Source organism: Aspergillus alliaceus (assembly GCF_009176365.1).
Source record: "Aspergillus alliaceus strain CBS 536.65 unplaced genomic scaffold BDW43scaffold_23, whole genome shotgun sequence".
Classification (NCBI taxonomy): Eukaryota; Fungi; Ascomycota; class Eurotiomycetes; order Eurotiales; family Aspergillaceae; genus Aspergillus; species Aspergillus alliaceus.
Genome location: NW_022474706.1, coordinates 128,274 through 146,546, shown reverse-complemented (window position 1 = coordinate 146,546; position 18,273 = coordinate 128,274). Strand labels below are relative to the sequence as shown.

The 18,273-nt window shown below is 49.3% G+C and overlaps 6 protein-coding genes across 6 annotated transcripts; 1 reads left to right on the top strand and 5 right to left on the bottom strand.

Moving 5' to 3' along the window:
* Window positions 1–424: 424 nt before the first annotated feature.
* BDW43DRAFT_311303 (major facilitator superfamily domain-containing protein) lies at window positions 425–2,286 on the bottom strand (the record flags this gene model as incomplete). Its single annotated transcript, XM_032047161.1, has 3 exons — window positions 425–1,696; window positions 1,749–2,019; window positions 2,081–2,286. 3 exons carry the CDS (start codon window positions 2,284–2,286, stop codon window positions 425–427), a joined length of 1,749 nt encoding a protein of 582 aa, XP_031900065.1.
* Window positions 2,287–3,927: 1,641 nt separating this feature from the next.
* Window positions 3,928–6,274, bottom strand: BDW43DRAFT_90198 (glutamyl-tRNA(Gln) amidotransferase, subunit A). Its single transcript, XM_032050678.1, has one exon. The coding sequence runs from the start codon at window positions 6,237–6,239 to the stop codon at window positions 4,305–4,307; it is 1,935 nt and encodes a 644-aa protein (XP_031900064.1). The 5' UTR covers window positions 6,240–6,274; the 3' UTR covers window positions 3,928–4,304.
* Window positions 6,275–8,191: 1,917 nt separating this feature from the next.
* Window positions 8,192–9,965, bottom strand: BDW43DRAFT_276760 (cytochrome P450). Its single transcript, XM_032041987.1, has one exon. The coding sequence runs from the start codon at window positions 9,789–9,791 to the stop codon at window positions 8,424–8,426; it is 1,368 nt and encodes a 455-aa protein (XP_031900063.1). The 5' UTR covers window positions 9,792–9,965; the 3' UTR covers window positions 8,192–8,423.
* A 2,265-nt stretch (window positions 9,966–12,230) lies between these two features.
* Window positions 12,231–13,779, bottom strand: BDW43DRAFT_276754 (magnesium transporter CorA family protein). The gene is made up of 2 exons (XM_032041986.1): window positions 13,040–13,779; window positions 12,231–12,984 (listed from the first exon to the last, which is right to left on the bottom strand). The coding sequence occupies exons 1-2, from the start codon at window positions 13,672–13,674 to the stop codon at window positions 12,396–12,398; spliced, it is 1,224 nt and encodes a 407-aa protein (XP_031900062.1). The 5' UTR covers window positions 13,675–13,779; the 3' UTR covers window positions 12,231–12,395.
* Window positions 13,780–14,277: 498 nt separating this feature from the next.
* Window positions 14,278–15,869, top strand: BDW43DRAFT_90160 (putative MFS pantothenate transporter). The gene is made up of 2 exons (XM_032050677.1): window positions 14,278–14,923; window positions 14,972–15,869. The coding sequence occupies exons 1-2, from the start codon at window positions 14,372–14,374 to the stop codon at window positions 15,809–15,811; spliced, it is 1,392 nt and encodes a 463-aa protein (XP_031900061.1). The 5' UTR covers window positions 14,278–14,371; the 3' UTR covers window positions 15,812–15,869.
* A 58-nt stretch (window positions 15,870–15,927) lies between these two features.
* BDW43DRAFT_300408 (amidase) lies at window positions 15,928–18,175 on the bottom strand (the record flags this gene model as incomplete). The annotated part of the gene is made up of 5 exons (XM_032044889.1): window positions 15,928–17,018; window positions 17,068–17,672; window positions 17,738–17,815; window positions 17,879–17,924; window positions 18,169–18,175. 5 exons carry the CDS (start codon window positions 18,173–18,175, stop codon window positions 15,928–15,930), a joined length of 1,827 nt encoding a protein of 608 aa, XP_031900060.1.
* Between the last annotated feature and the right edge of the window lie 98 nt (window positions 18,176–18,273).

Genomic DNA, 18,273 nt, shown 5'->3' with positions numbered 1-18,273 from the left:
GATAGTTACTCTGCAATTGTTAGATATAAAAGCACTCTTTCGAATCCACAAAGCTCCTATTGGCAGTGATGCCTTAACTTGGAATACTAAAAGGCCTCAGCATTAGAATGAAGCCTAGCTCATAGCCTCAGATAAACCTACCGACAAAATTGTATCACCTACATATACCTCGGATTTTCTAGGCGGGAGCATCGGAAAGAGTTGAAGCGTTATTGACCCAGCGAGCAACGGTTGCCTTAAGGACAACATTGTGGATTATGATGATTGCTAGGGGTTGTACCGTCTAATTGGGGAGCATCTAGCCATCTATCCCCGTATAGCGCGGTATCTATTGACGGGCCAACGGCGCGGCCATCCGAATGCCTCCCAGAACATATATAGCTCTAGATAAACGCGAAGTAGTCATTCCAAGAACTTGCAAAAACTAAAAAAGCAACCCCTTCGTATCTGTCCTTCCCTTAACCCTAATATCCTTAATCAAAAGCACCCAAGCAATCGTGATAGCCATAATCGACACACCCGCGATCAGCATATTCCGCTGAGCAAGAGCATACGCCCGCTCAATCGCGTTCCTTGTCGGGGTTCCCACCTCAAAGCTCAGCTGCACAGACAACGACTCATAAATCTCGTACCACTGCGACTTCGTCTCCTCAGGCAGATATTCCTTCAGCTTATTGGGCAGTGTGTTCGTCCAGATCGCGCCGGATATGCTGCTTCCGATCGCACCGCCAATACTCCCGCTGAGCCCCAGCACCGCCAGCACCGACGCATAGTTCTCGTGCTCCGATGCTGCGAGGACAGCCGTCTGCTCCAGCGCAATGATCGTACCTGTGCCGAAGCCGAGGAACACTTCGCACATGCACATAAACCCGATGCTGTAGCCGGGGCTGCGGAAATGGATCATCAGTCCGATGGCGAGCATGTAGACGGGAATTGCGCATAGGAGTAGCCACTTGAAGCGGCCGGTGATACGGACGAGCCAGCCGACGCCGATGAGCCAGAGGGGGGAGATCAGGTTTGCGATGGCGGTCACGTAGCCGGCCTGCATGAGGGTTGTGTTGTAGACTACCTGCAGGAAGGAGGTGAAGTATGCGTCCCAGCAGCTGGCAGCGATGATATAGGTGAAGTTCAGGAGGCAGGTGCCGATTATGGTCCGGGATACGAGGAGATGGTAGGGAATGAAGGGCTTTGTAGCCAGGAATCGTTCGTAGCAGACAAAGACTCCGATCGTGACACCGCCGATGACTATCATGCATATGATCTTTGTGGAGTGCCACGTACCTGCCTGGGACCCTGCCAGGACGAATGCCAACAGAAAGAGAGAGAATCCGGCGATGAGGAGGAAGATACCGATCATGTCGAACTCGATGATGAACCACCTGATGTGCTCTATCCAGGAGCGTCGCTCGGAGGTGAGAATTATCGGGTTTTCTTTCTGCGCGTTCTTTTTGGCGAGCCACCAAACGATGATGAGTGGTACGGTGACAGTCGGTAGAATGATGGAAATCGTGCCATAAGCCCAGCGCCAATTGGTCTTGTTAAAAGACTCGGAGAGTGGAGCACCTGCAAAGGCCATGATGATGTATGGAGACGAGGTGAAGGCGAATGCGAGCGCACGATCCTGCACAGTTGACGTGTCCGCAGTCAACACGTCTATGCAGAAGATCAGGCCAGTAAATCCCACAGTCACAAACGCCTAGGTATAAACTTAGTACTTGATTCTGGGATATAGGGCTTAAAGGAGTTACCTGAGCCACGCAATAGGTGGTGATATCATGGCAGCATGCCATAAGTATAAGGCCAATGATAGCGATCAACAGCATGGAAGCTAATGCAATCACCCGATCCCAAAGATTCAGAATTTTCGCGATCGGCATCGTGCAGGCTGCGCTCATAATACTGGTGATGATATCAATCACGGTAAGTAGCGAATGGCCTTGGAAATCACTGGTGATATACGGAGACAGATTCCTTGTCAAGTTTCCATTCAGTGCCCGTACAAAATATATCAACCACATGCTATACACGGCTAGTACATTAGTTGTTATTCTGCCTAACAATAAGGAATACCTATACTAACCAGATATACACCATAATCAACGACCTTTTGGACCACGACATGGTGACAGCTTCTGCAATACGGACTCCATCCTGGATTTCTTTAGTCTCCTCGTGAGACTCCTCCTTGGCAGAAGGGGCCTCGATGGCTGAAGTCACAGCTTGATTCAACATACTTGGGACTTTTTGTCTTTGAATCTGGTAGAGTCGGTTCGCAGGTGGTGTCATGGTTTTAAATAAGAAAAAAAAATTGTGAAGACTGGGCTGCAAGCATCCAAGCTTGCTAAAACTATTTTCTTTTTTTTTTTATCTTTTTCCAAAAAAGCGAAAGCAAGCGAAGCAAGGAAGGGGTTACGAGATAGTAGGTCCAGATCAGATTAGATTGATAATTAGTAGCTCCCACCATTGGCGGGATGTGATATCCACTTGAAGGATCAGGGTTACATTGCATGCTCAGGTCAGACCAACCACAGGGCACTCAGCTTGACCCTAGTAGACCTATGTTTGCCCTCTCACTGACCAACAAAGATCCTACACATCTTAGGGCTTTTTGAATCTGCACTAGACGGTCGAAAAAGTGCCTGTTCTCGCCCCCTCGGTGAGGCACGAAATATCGTACCATTTTAGTTCAGCATACTAAAAATGCCCCCTCTGAAGACATGGCCACTTGCTACCTAACGGATCCTTGTCATGCACAGAGTGGCCTAACACCACACGATTTATCAAAAGGTTACATTGAAGCCTGGGCATCCTCTTCTTCAGTGGGGGTGAAGTTAGCCTAGAAAAGCCATTGGCAACCGCTGTGACTTTACTTGGCTAGCCTTGTTTTCGCTACATGGGAAGGGTCTTTTGGTCGGGAAGAACCGGTCAGCACTAGAGAAATTTCCGACTTCCAAGATATATTAGTTGAGTTATATTACTTGAGAAATTTCCTCTTTTGCAAGGAAACAGGAGCGAAGCTGAGGGTCAGCGATGGACACAGATTTGTATTCTGACATAACAGCATGCCTCCTGGGAGATACTGCGAGTGCCCTCTAGAGGGTTCAAGAAATGTTTGGAGTACTACTGCTTCTGCGGCGAAATCTAGACATTTAGCATATCTACCCTGGGAATCAAAATGGCCTGTTTCGGCCGACAGATAGCCGACTATTTTGGATCCTCGCAGCTGTCGGTGAACAACACGTTAGTCAAGGCAATGGGATGGGAAAGCACCAACTTATAACCAGCAGAATTTAATTTTTTTTCCTCTTAAAGTTTGATACCCACCAAGTCTACCCAATTGTCGATTTAAAAGTTGGGAAAAGGAGGGGCATTGTTTGCCTTTCTTTGTTTCCACTGTCGCAACCAAATGACGGGAATAGCCACCTTCTTGCCGTGGCAAGTTGTCTCTTGGATTCACAAGGATACCGCTTTGATTGTCGTAGCTCGCAATTTTGCGCCAAGTATTAGCTAGTCTGTGTCGAGAGTGGCACACTGGCGGGAGTTGAAGCATGGGTATTGCCCCCGCTGAGAGTTCAGTGAGGACTATGGTAAATGCTGATCTGCTTCGCAAGCAGAGAGAGTTGATGCCAGGCTATTTGTCATTGCATATAGTCTTGCGTCGGCGACAGAGAATGCAAGATATCCCAGGCCATCCGCATCTCGCCATTCTGGTGTACGAGAGTCAAACACTATAGGCCAACAATGTAGTTCATGAATAGGGTTACAAAAATTAGAGCATCAACGCGAGCAGTTGGTTCAGGAAGGCGACTTGAGCGGCCATAGAATCGATCGTCTCAGTCTTTAAAGATGTCGATAGAGGAGAATGTGGCCATTGATCCTATATGCAAAGATGAAAGTACATCCCCACTGTCGAACCCAGTCACATTCTCAGACCCCTTGTATTACACGGGCTCATTGATGGATATTAAGCGGTGCGATTTTCCTCTCTTAGCCGTTTCTTCCTGGGATAACAGGAGCAAAAGCATGAGCAGAAGCTTTCCTCTTGATACAGAGGTTCACCACTAGAAATTTTGCAAGTGCATGACTTGAAATCTCCCGGCCTCTTGCAATATATCTATTTGTCTATTATACCATTCTATGTCCATATATACAACAGAAGATATCATAAGGAAACTTGCTTCGGCCACCTTCTTTTTCACATCAGACATTGTTGAATTATAGAGGTTCAAGGTACGACCTCCAGCCAATGTTGGTTTTTCTTCCAGTAGGAAAAGCGACGTATTCCTCAAACATTAATCCTTTCGTCAATTGTACAACCGGGAACCTGTTCCCACCGGTTGCAGGACCCCTTTCTCACCTAAGCCAGCCACCAACGAAGCCAGGACATGGTCACATCCCCGCGCCATCTGCAGCGCAACACTCACAGGCAAGTACTCAGTCTGTAATGAAATCGTACTGTTGTATGGCGACTCGCCCACAGGTACCACCACCTCCGGTGCGCCACCAAACACAGCGATGCGACCGACTGAGAATCCCATCGGGGGTGCCGTGGGTTCATCATAGTACTGGTTACGGTAGTCAGTAGTGCCGACCGAATACACGCTGACGAAAAGGGACTTGGAGCAAGAGTCAGCGTCAGACTGCCCATAACCGGATGTCTCCCACCAGTCGCGGAAGGTAGTCATGTTACGCAGAGCGACCTCGTACGAGGCGTTTCCGCCATTTTCTTGCCCCCATTGCCAGCGTGCCAATGGGCCAGGATTGATGAAAGGCTGCCGACCACGATAGATTGCCTTGTAATCTGCAAAGAGGGGTGTGGCGAGGCGATTGAACTGATCGACAGACGTAAGCGTGGCATAGGTCCGATATAGTAGCTCCTCCAGACTTGGGCTGGTGGAAGGGTGTGTGTCACGCCACCTCTGTGATACATCGGCCTTGGTATGGTTGGTCCTGAGGAATGTCTCCAGTCCACGGACGAATTTGGTAAGACTTCGGTGAGCTTCTGCAGAAATTCCTTTGCCATCCCATTCTTTACCGGCTAAGAAAAGCTGTCGAGGGTAGGAGGTATAGTTGTGCTGGAAATGAGGATACCAAGCTTGCACAGCATGAGCCCATAGCGAAGCATTCCGGGCGAATACACCGGCTGTATCCAATGCTGGTGAGAGTGGCAAGACGTGGTCTAGAGAGATAGCTCCTGTGGATGGCCGGTTGCCGTAGACCCCTTGAACCGCGGCTGGCGAGCGCATTGAACCGCCGGTGTCGCTGCCAACAGCGAGGTCTAACCAGCCGTATGATGCGATAGCCGCACCGGAGCCAGAGGAGGAGCCACTAGGCGACTGGTATCCATCCCCGCGTGGGTTGAATGGGCAGTGAAAATCCACCCAGTCGGCAGTAGGGCGATCTCCGTTGGCAAACTGCACGGTCCCGGTCTTACCGACAAAGACGGCCCCCAAGTCTAGGAGCCTCTGAATAGCGGGGGCAGTGGCATTTTGAGTTCCGTACAGGTAGTAGTAGGAACGGCTGCCGCCACTGGTCTTAAGCCCTTGGACATGGAAGATGTCTTTGACACCTAGTCTCAGACCGGCAAGGGGCTTCTCAGGAGTCGGCGTATAATACAGACGAGAGGGTACCGCGACATCTTTGGTCATGGCATTTTCCGTCACTGCTGGTAAGGGTAGGAAGCCACCTCTTTCATTGCTGATGGCTGCTTGGATGAAGGCGAGGTTGTCATCAGGATACAATCGATATGCCCGGAACACCTCACCGGTATGCAAAGACACAAAGTAAGGTCCACTTGGAAGCTCATCACTAAGTTGGGCTGTGATTGTAGAGTTGGACGACGGAATATGGATTTCAAGATTTGACAGCAGCAGTTCATTGCCAGATGATCTCAGAATCGAAAGAAAGTTGCTCAGTGAAGATCCAATAGCCGCCCCAGTGGAAAATGTGAGATACACATTACGCAAGAAGGCCGGCTGGAACACATCATCCCGGGCAACATATTCAGACAGCAAGGATTTCAAGTCCATGTTTGAGGTGACAGGGATGACCATCAACGGAGCCAAATCCACACCTTCTGCCAAAGGGGATGTATGTGTAATGGCATCGTGCCCGTGCAATCTTGAGACAGGAATTCCGCTGACATAGTAAGGAATATCATTGAGAGACAGCGTCTGGCCATTGGGAATGACAGCGCCGGTAACGGCGACTGCCAGCGAGAGGAGTGTACCTAGAAACATGAAGATTTTTGCCTGCCATCCCTACCTGGCTAAGAGCTGATCTTGCCTTTTATATCACAGTTGAGGTTTGGCATGAGTCACAAGTACGATGATCCAGATACGCTACTCTTTGCTTTCTGATAACACGCTTATCAGTGTCGCGATAACCCGACGCCAAGTAGCAACTAATCGTCTTGGCTGACTCCATATTGATTAGGATACGCCGGCTGTCCCGGAGAGTCCATGCTATCCATATCTTTGATAATTTACACTCGGAAAGTGCATTCCGATAGCTGATATCAAAATCACGTCTACGTCCTCCGGTATTCGGATACACTACAGGGCGAGTATACGCTATGCTGCTGCCCACCCTATGGCATTTTATCATTCCAAGCTTCCATCTGGAGAACTTTTTTAGAGAGCGAGGCACACTTTCCCTAGCGACCGTGTAAGGTCGTAGCAATTAGTGGCCGTCCAATCGCTAGGCAAACACCTTTTGATCAGCTTGTAACTCGGTCGAGCTAACGTTAATGAGAGACTCCTTACATAACAAGAGGAAGGGAAATACAGCAGAATCTCACCTCACTTTGATATTCATGCTGATATGTGAGTTGCTCCCTGGTCTTAGTATACAGAAATTGCTATGCACGTTGAGGCGATAGTGTTACTTAGAATTCAAACTGGTAGAATGGGGGATGGAAGAGGTTCGTTGCTCTCTAATTCACTATAGCAGAGAGGTAGTTGGGGAAATTCCCACCATGATCACTGCTACTTTGTGACTGTACATAAAACAGATGCTTTATGAATACTACATCATGCAGCGTTATGTACAAACTTTCTCACTCAATCATACGAGAAACTCGGACACACTGCGCCTTTGAGTCCAACCCTCCAAATACAAAGACACACGGTTGCGTTCAGCTCGGAGTTACCTGTTACGACCTACTTGCAGCTGTCCAAAAAAGGGGTGCTGCGGCTACTCAACGGAGTCGATGTATAAGTTTAAGTCCATATAGCCTTATCAACACTCGTGAAATTAGGAATAATCCCTTAGGTTTCTGATTGTCTCATCCTCATCATGCGATACTATTCAAATTCAGGGTGTGTGGAATATAGTAGTTTCTGCAAATCCATAGACCAAACTATGAGAATATGAGACAATGAATCGTGCACCGAAACTAAGTCGACGAAACCCTGTACCAATGGCAAGAAGATTGACATTATTGATTCCAAAAGCTTGCTTCCAGCATGACTGTCGGACATCACGCATAACCGCTCTCCTTTTAGACAGGCTTAATCATTGACTTCGCCAATTTCGAGTTTCGAGGCGCACACAATACCTTCCTCGGCCAAAACAAGCACACGTATCACCCAGCCCTGACAGTTATCAGTGACGGCTTGCCGGTTGACAGCGTAATGAGGTGATTCCTGGGCTGTAATCGCATTCACAATCGTCATTTATCCAAAAGTGACAGGAGCGAGCTGATAAAGTGTTACAAATGATTCAGAGATGGTGACATCGTGCCATCTGATGGCTGGTAGGTCATGTGTTCTGCATCTTCCGGGACCTGGAATAACCAGCCGGGCTCATTCTCACGGGCAACAAAGAGGGACCAATGGATCGGCTCATCTGGACCGTGTGCCTTATGGATGAGGGAGAGATACATTGGTTCGCGCTCTCCAGGTGGTGGAAAGATGTCTTCTGGTTTGTACGCGATCCAATGCTCTTGGCCCCTTATTCTCTTGAAGTGATGGCCATCGACCTGGCACACTTCCCTAAGACCCATCACCTGGACTGGGTTAGTTGAGCTTGGGTGTATTGTGTGGTATCTATTGTCCTAGATATCTTGACTGGAATGTGCGAGGGTCTTAAGGAGATGTTGAGGAGATCTTGGGGTGATTAGGAGGGTGAAGTTATTCTTTGTAATCGTGGCGCCTAGTTATTTATATGCCATGTGACTAATGAGGAATAGGTGAATGTGAGGTCTGTTAAGGGCACAATCCTTCACGTCTCTTTCAAGCATGTCTATATATGCATATACTAACAAAAGGGACGTTCTGCCGGTGGTTCAGTGAAGTCACTGGACGTATCCTTGGACGAAACTGAATTATGTACATAGGATACTTGTTACTCAATGTACATATTCATAACTGATTGGTCCATTTGATATCGCGTATAGCATGCACCCACACAGTGTGCAGTGTTCATGCCCGAACATCCAGTCCGATGGACTTTTGCTTTTCCTTGACTGAATCCATGAGCTTGTTGATATCCCTCTCCGCAGAATCCCATTCCTGTTCCATAACCCTACGATGCTGCTCACTGCGTGGCTCAAAAACTGCTTCAAATGGTGCCGGCAAAGACACAAATCCTGAGCCAAAGTCCATATCATCCACAGCCACTGGCTTGCCATCTACTCCCAGAGGCGACCGTACATTAAATCCCCAAAGAATGCGTGCCATGAGCGTAAACAATGAGTTTCGTGCAATATGTCTTCCAGTACAAATTCGCCGCCCATACCCAAAGAAATTGCGAAATGGTTCCTCATCGGGCTTATTGAGCCATCGCTCCGGACGGAACTCAAGCGGGCTCTCAAACTGGTGTTCGTTCAGACTCATAGACCATTGTAGAGGAACCATTGTCGCACCCTGAGGGATACGGTATCCCATATACGTATCGTCCTTTCTCGCCGCGTGAGGTATTCCCCCGGGAACCATAGATCGCCAACGGAGCGTTTCTTCCACCACGGCAACAATATACGGCAAGTTATCTTTATCGCTTAATGAGGGTAGACGCCCAGGACCAACTACGCGATCCAATTCGTGCTGAGCCACACCAAGAAAGCGCGGATATGCCAGTGTTCCGAGGACGAAGATCTTCATAACAGCCGAGGTTGTATCCAGCCCTGCATCGGCTAGGACCCCAATATCATACGCGAGCTCTAACGGTGGCATCGCCTGCGCTTGCTTCGAAACAGAAAATTCCTTGCTCCAGTTCCAAGCCGAGCTCGCCAGACCTTTCTTCATATTCCGCATATGAAGACTCGACTCGATCCTGAAAAATTCCTCCCCAGTCCGCTTCCACGGCGCCAGACATGCCGGAAGCATATTGAGGATGGGGATAGCATCCACAATCCAAGTTCCGACACGAGAAGCGTACCCGAAATTATGCAGGATGCGTCGTGCATCTTCCACGTCCTGCTCCTCTCCCGTCGCTACCCTGAATCCGTACGCCAGCGAATAGAGAAGACTGATGCTGTATCGCTCAAGATGAAGGCTGAAGTTATTGGATGAAAGGAGCTCATACAAAAGCTGCTTGCTCTCGAGGTCCTGAACTGGGTAATAGGTTGCGGACGCTCGCGGACTGAGGACGGGGGCTTCCATTCGCTGATGTAGTCGTAGGCGATCATCGTATTGTCGGAGCAGGATGTGCATGCCTTTCATGAGGTTGTCGTCCGCCATCACCATTTTGGGCCGATCGCTATATTGGCTCCCTCGCTTGTCGAGTAGGTCTCGGACGATGGTGGAGTTTGCAATGAATATGATGGTCTGCCGTCCGAATTGGGCGCTCATTATTGGGCCATATATTTTGCTCCATTGGTCGAAGGTGCGCCAGGGCAGGACCTGGGGTACTTGGTGGATATTGCCGATGAAGGGAAGACGGCGCGGACCAGGTGGAAGGCCACGATCGCGATGATATTCATAAATTAAGCGGAGAATTACCAATGCAATAAAGGTGCCAATAATCGCGAATGCCATACTGAGTATTTTGTCGAAACTCCGAACGTGGGGAGGCAGGCTAGAAGGATAGCGTACCTGGCGAGATAGTGTGAGGATCACTTAGGAGAAGACAACAATTTATGGCTACGCCTTCCCCTCCGCCATTAAGATAATAAGACTTCCTGTTGGCCGGATCCCCTCAGGAGTCGCATTCTGCAGCGTACGTTAGCTAGCCATTGGTGACACCTTTAGTTCAACCACAAGCGACCGACTAGCACTTGTCAGGATCATTGTGGCCAGACCCAATGTAGATCAACCAATTATGGATCAGTAATACAAAATATCAGAGACGTTGCCGTCTAATATGGCGCAGTGTGGAGTAGAAGGCGGTTGGGGCTAGATTGATCCATGTAGCCTTGCATTAGTCTGCTTTGGAGCACAAATATCGACTGTCCCTGCTGTTTCCGAATATCTTTTGTTTAGACAGACTCAGCCAAGAATCGAAAAGTAGCTTTTCTTAACTCGATAATATTTTTATGTAAAACAACTTGTGCTACATAAATCTAGGGAATACTGGTCTGTATAATGGTGCGCCAATGAGTTGCTCGCAACAGTCGTTTATGCGGCTCGATTAGCAAATACCAAGTTATGAAACTGGGTAATTCTGTTCGGAATGGCTATTCCGTGGTGCTGTTCCTAGGAAATTAGCCAAGGACCTAATGAGCCTGCTAGAAAATCGACTATATTTCGCATTGCTGTGTATTGAATCTGTTGAACGGGTTACTTTGCCTTACCTGGGCCTCAGAGCATAGAGAAAGCCTCCATGGTGTGTGGAAGGGAGGTAGTAGCGAAAGGCTGCCTCTGATATGAACTTGTGACTTTAAACTGGGGATACACCTTTCGGGCTAGAGAAGAGTACAGCTGGCGGAGCTGTTGGCCAACATATTCTCTTTCAGCCTGCTGATAAGGCTTGGAGAATGACTGGGCGTGGTGATGGTATCTAAATGTGCATTGAAGCATCAGAAGCATAAAACGGCCCCGCTGTTGCCTTGGTATGGCCCAACCAGTTTCCGGCTAATATTCACACCATTATTGTGTATGGCAACAGAAAGTGCTGTTTGATCATCGTAGTCCTTGAAGCGGTCGAGTCCTCTAATGTCCAAGACCTCCACAACACCTTCGTTTCCGTTTTTAGCAGCCCAAGAAAGACGTACTCTATTTATACATCTGTCTCTCTGCTTTACGTAGAAGCAGTTCAACGACCGCTGTATACCCTCGGATAGCTTCCTAGCACAGTGGTGTGCAGGGCCCTGTTCCCCTTTGGCCGACATGCCTTTCATCCGGTCCATTAACGTCATGCATATACTGCTAATATCCGTGATAAGAGCCATCGTCTGGCCACTGGAGCTCAAAAATACCACCTGTGTCAATGTGGTTGGCGTGCGTGCAGCATTCTCTCAACCGAGATGATTGCAATGAGTGGACCTAGTAGCATGATCATCGTCCGTGGAGAAGTGCATTTATATCGAAAGATCCGCTAGCGATGCTCGGTAGGCTTGGTCGTAGAAGTCATGTTTGACGAGACATCTTGCCTGTATAATAAATAATCTCAGTAACGGTCGTCAACTGCGCCTTTGCCCATATATAACGCACGTGCCGATCTCACGCCGTATCGGGTCACCGTTTTCACGACAGGGCCTTTATTTTCTCCCAATACTAATATGACCAGATGGACAACAAAAAATATGGAGAACGTTAGTACGGTTGTAATGCCCATCAATGCTGCAAATCTCCGCCATGAAACATGATCCAAGTCAAAGACGCCGAGGCAAGCAGCAGGATATCTCTTCTCCAGTTGAAGTTCCAGTGTCTCTGGAGGGAGAAGGAACCGATGAACGATCGATCTTCTGCTTGGGATCAAGGCTAAGGGCGGGCAAAAAAGTCAAAAGGAAAAAAAATATCCAGGTATGGGTACATGGAAGTACCGTATTGACTTGGCTCGCTTCTGTATAAGCTTTTCGGACTCTGTTCAGCTCGTGTGTTGGAGTTTAGGATTCTACCCGAATGTCCTTACTAGAAGTGTGAAGTTTGACTGTTATGCGGAGACATATCTATTCGCTATATTGTTTAGGTTTGCATACATTCCTCGTGCCTGGAAAAACATCGAGCATAAACCACAAGGTGTATGGAGTTGCTTTGGTCAGGAATATTCTGCAGTACGATGCCCGACTCTCTGGTAGTGTGAAGAAATATTTGGAGCTGGAATTGCCCGAATTTCGCCGATATGTATGGATCACTCGGGACATCCCCGTAATTATTGGAGAAAGGGCCGGTGGACTGTAATAGTTGAAAGCCTAATTATATTTTCACAAAGCGAGAGTCTATATATGTGTATATATATATTAATGAAATGATTACATCCTCAATGCCACATAAACTGCCGCTGAACAATCAGATCTAAATGAACCGTAACCGTTTCGCAACGAGTAAAGCAAGAAAGATCAGCCCTAATATGACGCCCAAAATACCAAGCCACCAGTTCACTGGACCAGGCTTTTCGTCATCGGGAGTTTGGCCTGGAACAGTAACATTCATACCGAATAGACCGGTGATAAACTGCATCGGGACAATGATCCCGGCAATGACTGTTAGCCGGCTGAGAGTTGCCGCAATCTCGTTTCGCATGCGCGTTGAATCAAAAGATAGCTGGCTCAGATATTTTTCCTGCGCCCTGGAGAGCATCTGCTCCGCATGTAACAGATTAGCCATCATGGATAGGACATGATCCCGGATGTCACTGAGATAAAGAGTGACATTCGTAGTTGCGGGGCCGAACGAGTCGCAATGACGAGCGAAGCATCGAACAACGTCGGTCTTGTCGTTCATCAGCTGACGGATTTGCAAGACCTCCTTGCGATACCGGTAGATCCGTTGAAGTGCTAAACCGATATCATCCGGTCGGGTTATGGAGACGTCATCTTCGATCATTTCCACACCTGCTTGGACGCGATTGATGAAGGGCGCAAAGCCGTCGACGATATCGTCGCTGGGTAAATTAGTATATAAAGATCGAAACTAGAGGAACAGTTAGGTAGACATACATGAGAGCGTAGCAGATCCAGTCACTAGTCAGCGCTAGATGGCTCCGGTGCTCCTTAATCCGATTTCGGACATGAGATCCGTGGGGGCTATTTCCGAAATTGAAGCTAAGAACACCCTCGCGGAAGACGATAGCATACACATTGGGGGATGAGGACCGTGTTCCGTCAGCCGCCTCGAGCTGGCGTGCTGGCTGCAAAGACAAAAAGTAATAGCGGTCAAAGAGTTCGATCTTCTCTCGCGACTCTCGGACTTTGATATCCTCCGTAGTCAACGGGTGGAGGTCAAATATTTCCGAGAGTGTTTCGATGTCATCGTCCGACGGGGCTGTCACATCCAGCCACCAGAGGCCGGTGTATTCCCTGGTGTCCAAAAGCGTGTCGAAGGGCTTATAGAACGACCGCAACGACTGGATGGTAGACGAATGGATGACAGAGTCCAGCAGCGATGTAAAGAAACTGAACTGTGTAGGTGGAGGGATTGCTCCCCTCGCATCATACAGAGACATCTTTCTGTCCTTGAACTCATCGAGCCCATTAAGCTCGGGGGTAGGGACATGAAGGTCATTCATAGATGGGCTGACATCGGGACGCTCACCAGGAGCGTCGTCCAGGTGGATGTCTGCCACCCGACCCATGTTTACTCAAGTGGCAGTAAAGCTTGGATAGTTGAGCATGTGAGCTGTAAATGCAGCGATAGGCCGTACACCATCCTGACGTGTCTTGCAATGGGTGGCTGTAAAACCAAACATGAGACCGAAAAGGTAGGATATGTGATATAAATTTGGTGGGATACAGAGGATGAGCCAAGCTGTCACCGCTGTTGTGCTCTTTTCTGCCGGCAGTTTTCAACCTTGAGCCTAACCCCAAGGGTCCGGGGCAAATAAAGATATCTCAGTGGTGGATGTGCAAGAGCGGTGACAATAGTCGAGGCTGTGTCAATGCCAAGAACTTGAGATGAAAACTTTTTAGCTAGAACCAGACAATCATTGGGTCAAAGAAGACACTCATAGTGGGGATTATTGACCGTTGTTACCTTGTGCTCCAACCCAATTTCAGTCTATTGAACTTTAGTCGATCAAAACAATCAAGCATTGAGCAATCAAGGGTTTGTCATGACCGACCCGTGATGCGCATCCCCTCGTGACATAACAGCCTGAGGCATCAGCGGGGATCTCATCCGAAGCGGCATAGCGCCAGGTCGGTTCACCAATCAACTTCAATATCTGAAAATAAATTGGCAGCAATCGACATCATTTTTCTCTCTGCGATGAGATAGTGATCGGGACACTGCAAATCGCGGGGAGATCCGGATCATTACTCTTTCAATCGAGTATGTGGAGGATCAACGACCCGGAAAAGAAGCTCGTGGCCAAGATAGACTTCTTCATCCTCTCATTCTGCTGTGTCACCTATTTCTTCAACTACCTAGATCGCTCCAATCTCTCCAACGCATATGTCTCGGGCATGAAAGAGGAGTTGGCTTTCCATGGCAACCAGCTCAATGTAATCAATACCATCTTCACCGTGGGGTATATCATAGGCCAGGTTCCGTCCAACCTGGCCTTGACCTACTTCCGCCCGCGTATCTTTTTCCCTGCCATGGTCCTCTTCTGGGGGGCCTTGACTATGGTAACCGCAGCTGTACACAATCCCCAGGGCATCATGGCCATTAGATTCTTCCTTGGACTAGCAGAAGCGAGCACCTTCTCGGGGACTCATTATATCCTGGGTTCATGGTATACAGAGCGCGAATTGGGCAAACGCAGCGGCATCTTCACAGCGTCGGGTCTCGCGGGGACCATGTTTGGCGGATTTATCCAAACAGGCATTCATTCATCACTAGATGGCGTCAGGGGTCTATCGGGATGGCGGTGGCTCTTTATCGTATGTCAGTCCCACTGAATGCCCTAGACGCAATCTAACACAAAACAGATCGACGGCTTAATCACCTTCCCCATAGCCATCTACGGCCTACTCTTATTCCCCGACACACCAACAACGACTACAGCGCCGTACCTAACAGCATCAGAAAGGGGACTAGCCGTATCACGCCTACCAACAGTCAATTCCAACCGTGCGCCTGTGAACCGCGCATTTATCAAACGACTCTTCACCACATGGTACTGGTGGGGATTCGTCATTCTATGGGTCATCGCCGGAGAAACCGAGTCCTTCTCCTCAAACTCCCTGTTAGCCTTGTACATGAAGGCCCACCCTACGATCCACTATTCCATCTCCCAATTAAACAACTACCCGACTGGTGTCCCGGCTGTAGGAATCATCTCGACTCTCTTCTGGGCGACCCTCACCGATATCCTTCAAGGGAAGCGATATCTAGTTAGTTACTTTATCGGAGTAACAGGCGTTGTTACCTCCGTCTTGATCTTGACTCGCTTTGACTCAACAGCGACAGTATTCGGGGCATACTATTGGGCTGGGGCTGTATACGCGTGTCAGGCTACATTTTTCGCGTGGTGTAATGATGCGATGCGATCGCAGGATGCGCGACAGCGGTCAGTGGTCATCGCCAGCATGAACATGGGGAATAATGCCGTTAATGCCTGGTGGAGTATTATTTTCTATTCGGCGAATCTGGCGCCGCGGTTTACGCGCGGGATGTGGGCGATGATCGGATGTTCGATTGCACTGGTTCTCTGGACTGTGGGGATTGTGTGGAGGACGGTGAGAGAGGAGGATCAAGGGTTTAGACATGGAGAGCCACATGGAGAGCCACATGAAGAGCGAGAGAGGGCGGCTATCAAGGATAATTAATATACACGCTGGTCACATTACAACGTTTTGGCTCAAGATGCCAACATACACATGTACCTACACCTGCCTATCTGTATCTAGTCTCTGATCGGCACGCCTAGACTCTACCGTTTCCTCTACTCTTGCGCAGCTTCTCCCCGACGCTCACTTGAACCAACCCACTTAGCCCTCTGGATAACATCCTCCCAAATAGGTGGCCTCTCTCGCAGATCAACTGCCGACTCCTCCGCCTCCAACCCCCACTGCAACAACTGCTCTTCGCTTCCCCATTCTCCATTTCCCATTAATCCCACAGGAACCGCTCCATCCTGACCACTCTTACCCTCCGGCTCCGCATACCCCGCAGGTACACTGAGGGCTGGGATGCCGGTAAAGTTCGCCAACCAGACATACTCCATTGCCTTCAGGGTGCGGTCCCCATCACTAAGTCCCCATGTGTATTCCGACTTAGAGACAACGGGCCAACCAGCGCAGGCGGTAGTAGGTGTCACGATGATCATACCCGGAAATTCTTCCCAGAGGGCAGCGAGGTGCTCCATCAGAAGTCGGCGGAGTTTCTGCGCGAGGAGATAATCGGTGGCCGGCGTGGTGCGGCCCAAAGCCAGGAGGATGCGATTAGCTGCAGTGATGTTGGTCGTGTCGGGGAGCAAGGCAGAGGCCTCGGCCAGAATGGTCATGGCGTGGGCGGTCTGACCTTCGACGAGGAAGGGGATGTCAATTGGAACGAGGGAGTAGTCCTTTTCAGTGACGAGCTTATCCAGGAGAGAACGGCAGAGAGTTTGGACCTCTGGGGTCGCGCGGGAGAACCAGACTTCGGGGATTCCGAGGAGCTTCTTTCTTGTAGTCGGTGGGGAGAGTGAGAGGGGTCCTGGGGCCGGGAAAGGCGAATCTGGACCGGGCGCGGCGAGGATGCGATACGCTTCGGCGAGGGAGCGGATGTCTGCCGCGAGAGGTCCACTCACACTGGTAGTGCTGGCGAAGTTGACGCCGGGATAATGCGACAGTCGGTTATGGGTCGGCTTCAATCCCACGACAGAGCAGAATGAGGATGGGATTCGCACACTACCTCCACCGTCTGAGCCTAGAGCGATAGGAATTAAGCCCGTGCTGACGGCGTAAGCGCAGCCAGAGGAGCTTCCACCGGTGTAATAATCTGGGTGGTACGGGTTTGGGGGAGTGCCGTAGTGAACGTTGTTTCCAGTAGTATCTGACGCTGTGTTAGCGCAAATCAAATGGTTAAGTGCTAAGACACGTACCAAGTCCGAATTCGTGCATAGAGAGCTTTCCCACCACGATCGCGCCGGCCTTCTCCAACTGTCTAACACACCAGTTTGTGATAGAGCCATTGTCGCATTTCGCTTCACCGGTGTAGTCATTCAATGAGCCCAACTTAGTACGATACCCATCCATGTCAAACTCATCTTTCACCGCGGTAGGAACGCCGTCGAATAGCCCGAGCGGTCGCCCTTCGCTGTACCGACGGGTGGACTCCTCAGCGGCGGCAAGGACCATCTCGACTTTGCTGTCGCTGAACGCAATCGAATGTTTACCAGGAGTTGATAGATCGCGGCGGATCAGAGGGAGGAGACCCTTGATGACCGCAGTGGGCGTCAACTCTCCTGATTTGTAAAGCCCATGATAATCCGCAACCGAATAGTATTTAGTGTCATGCTTGATCGGTGGAGCTGACACGGTCTCTGAGGCAGCATCCTCGGTAAATTCCTTTTCAACTGCCTTCAAAGGGACGACAGTCGGGTCATAGCGAGGCTCAATGAAATCCAGGTGAGGGCGGATGTTGCGGAGACTCCCGAAGCCCGCGTTCGACCAGATTATTTGCGGCACAAACCAAAACCATTCCAGCCTACTCCAGATCAGTTCCATGGCTAGACAGATAGGTATGAATTGCTTATTTGAGGTGAAACATACAGCCATGCGCCAAGACTTACGATGAAGCCGCGAAGTGCCGGATTGGGCTTCCGGTCATAGGTGGGCGGAAGATGAGGCCTATCGATAATTACGGTGAATGTTTCAGTCAATTGCTGACAAGAGTCCCGGAGGCACACTCACCCCTTTCTAGGCTCGGGATAGTCTTTGAATTGGTGATGTTTGGCACCTGTCATTGTGTCGTGAGGTCGAATGTCTTGACTTCGCGGAAGTGACAAATCACGGGGAAAACAAAGCCCATTCCTCGGATGATCTTCAACGGTGGGTCTTGTAAAAAATGCCCCTTAATTAAGGGAAATTAATGCGATAATCAGCGAATGTCAGCAATTTCTTTTGTCCCGAAGGTAAGAGACACCGTAAGCGGGGCCAACTACTTAAGTACACACCACCAGGCAAGCCCAAAGGAGGAGAACCAGGCATGGCTCTGTAATGACAATCATGTGATGCCGAATACGGATTTATACGACTGGAAGCGAATAAAAACTAGTTCAGAGTATACCTTTCCCTTTTGTATGGCA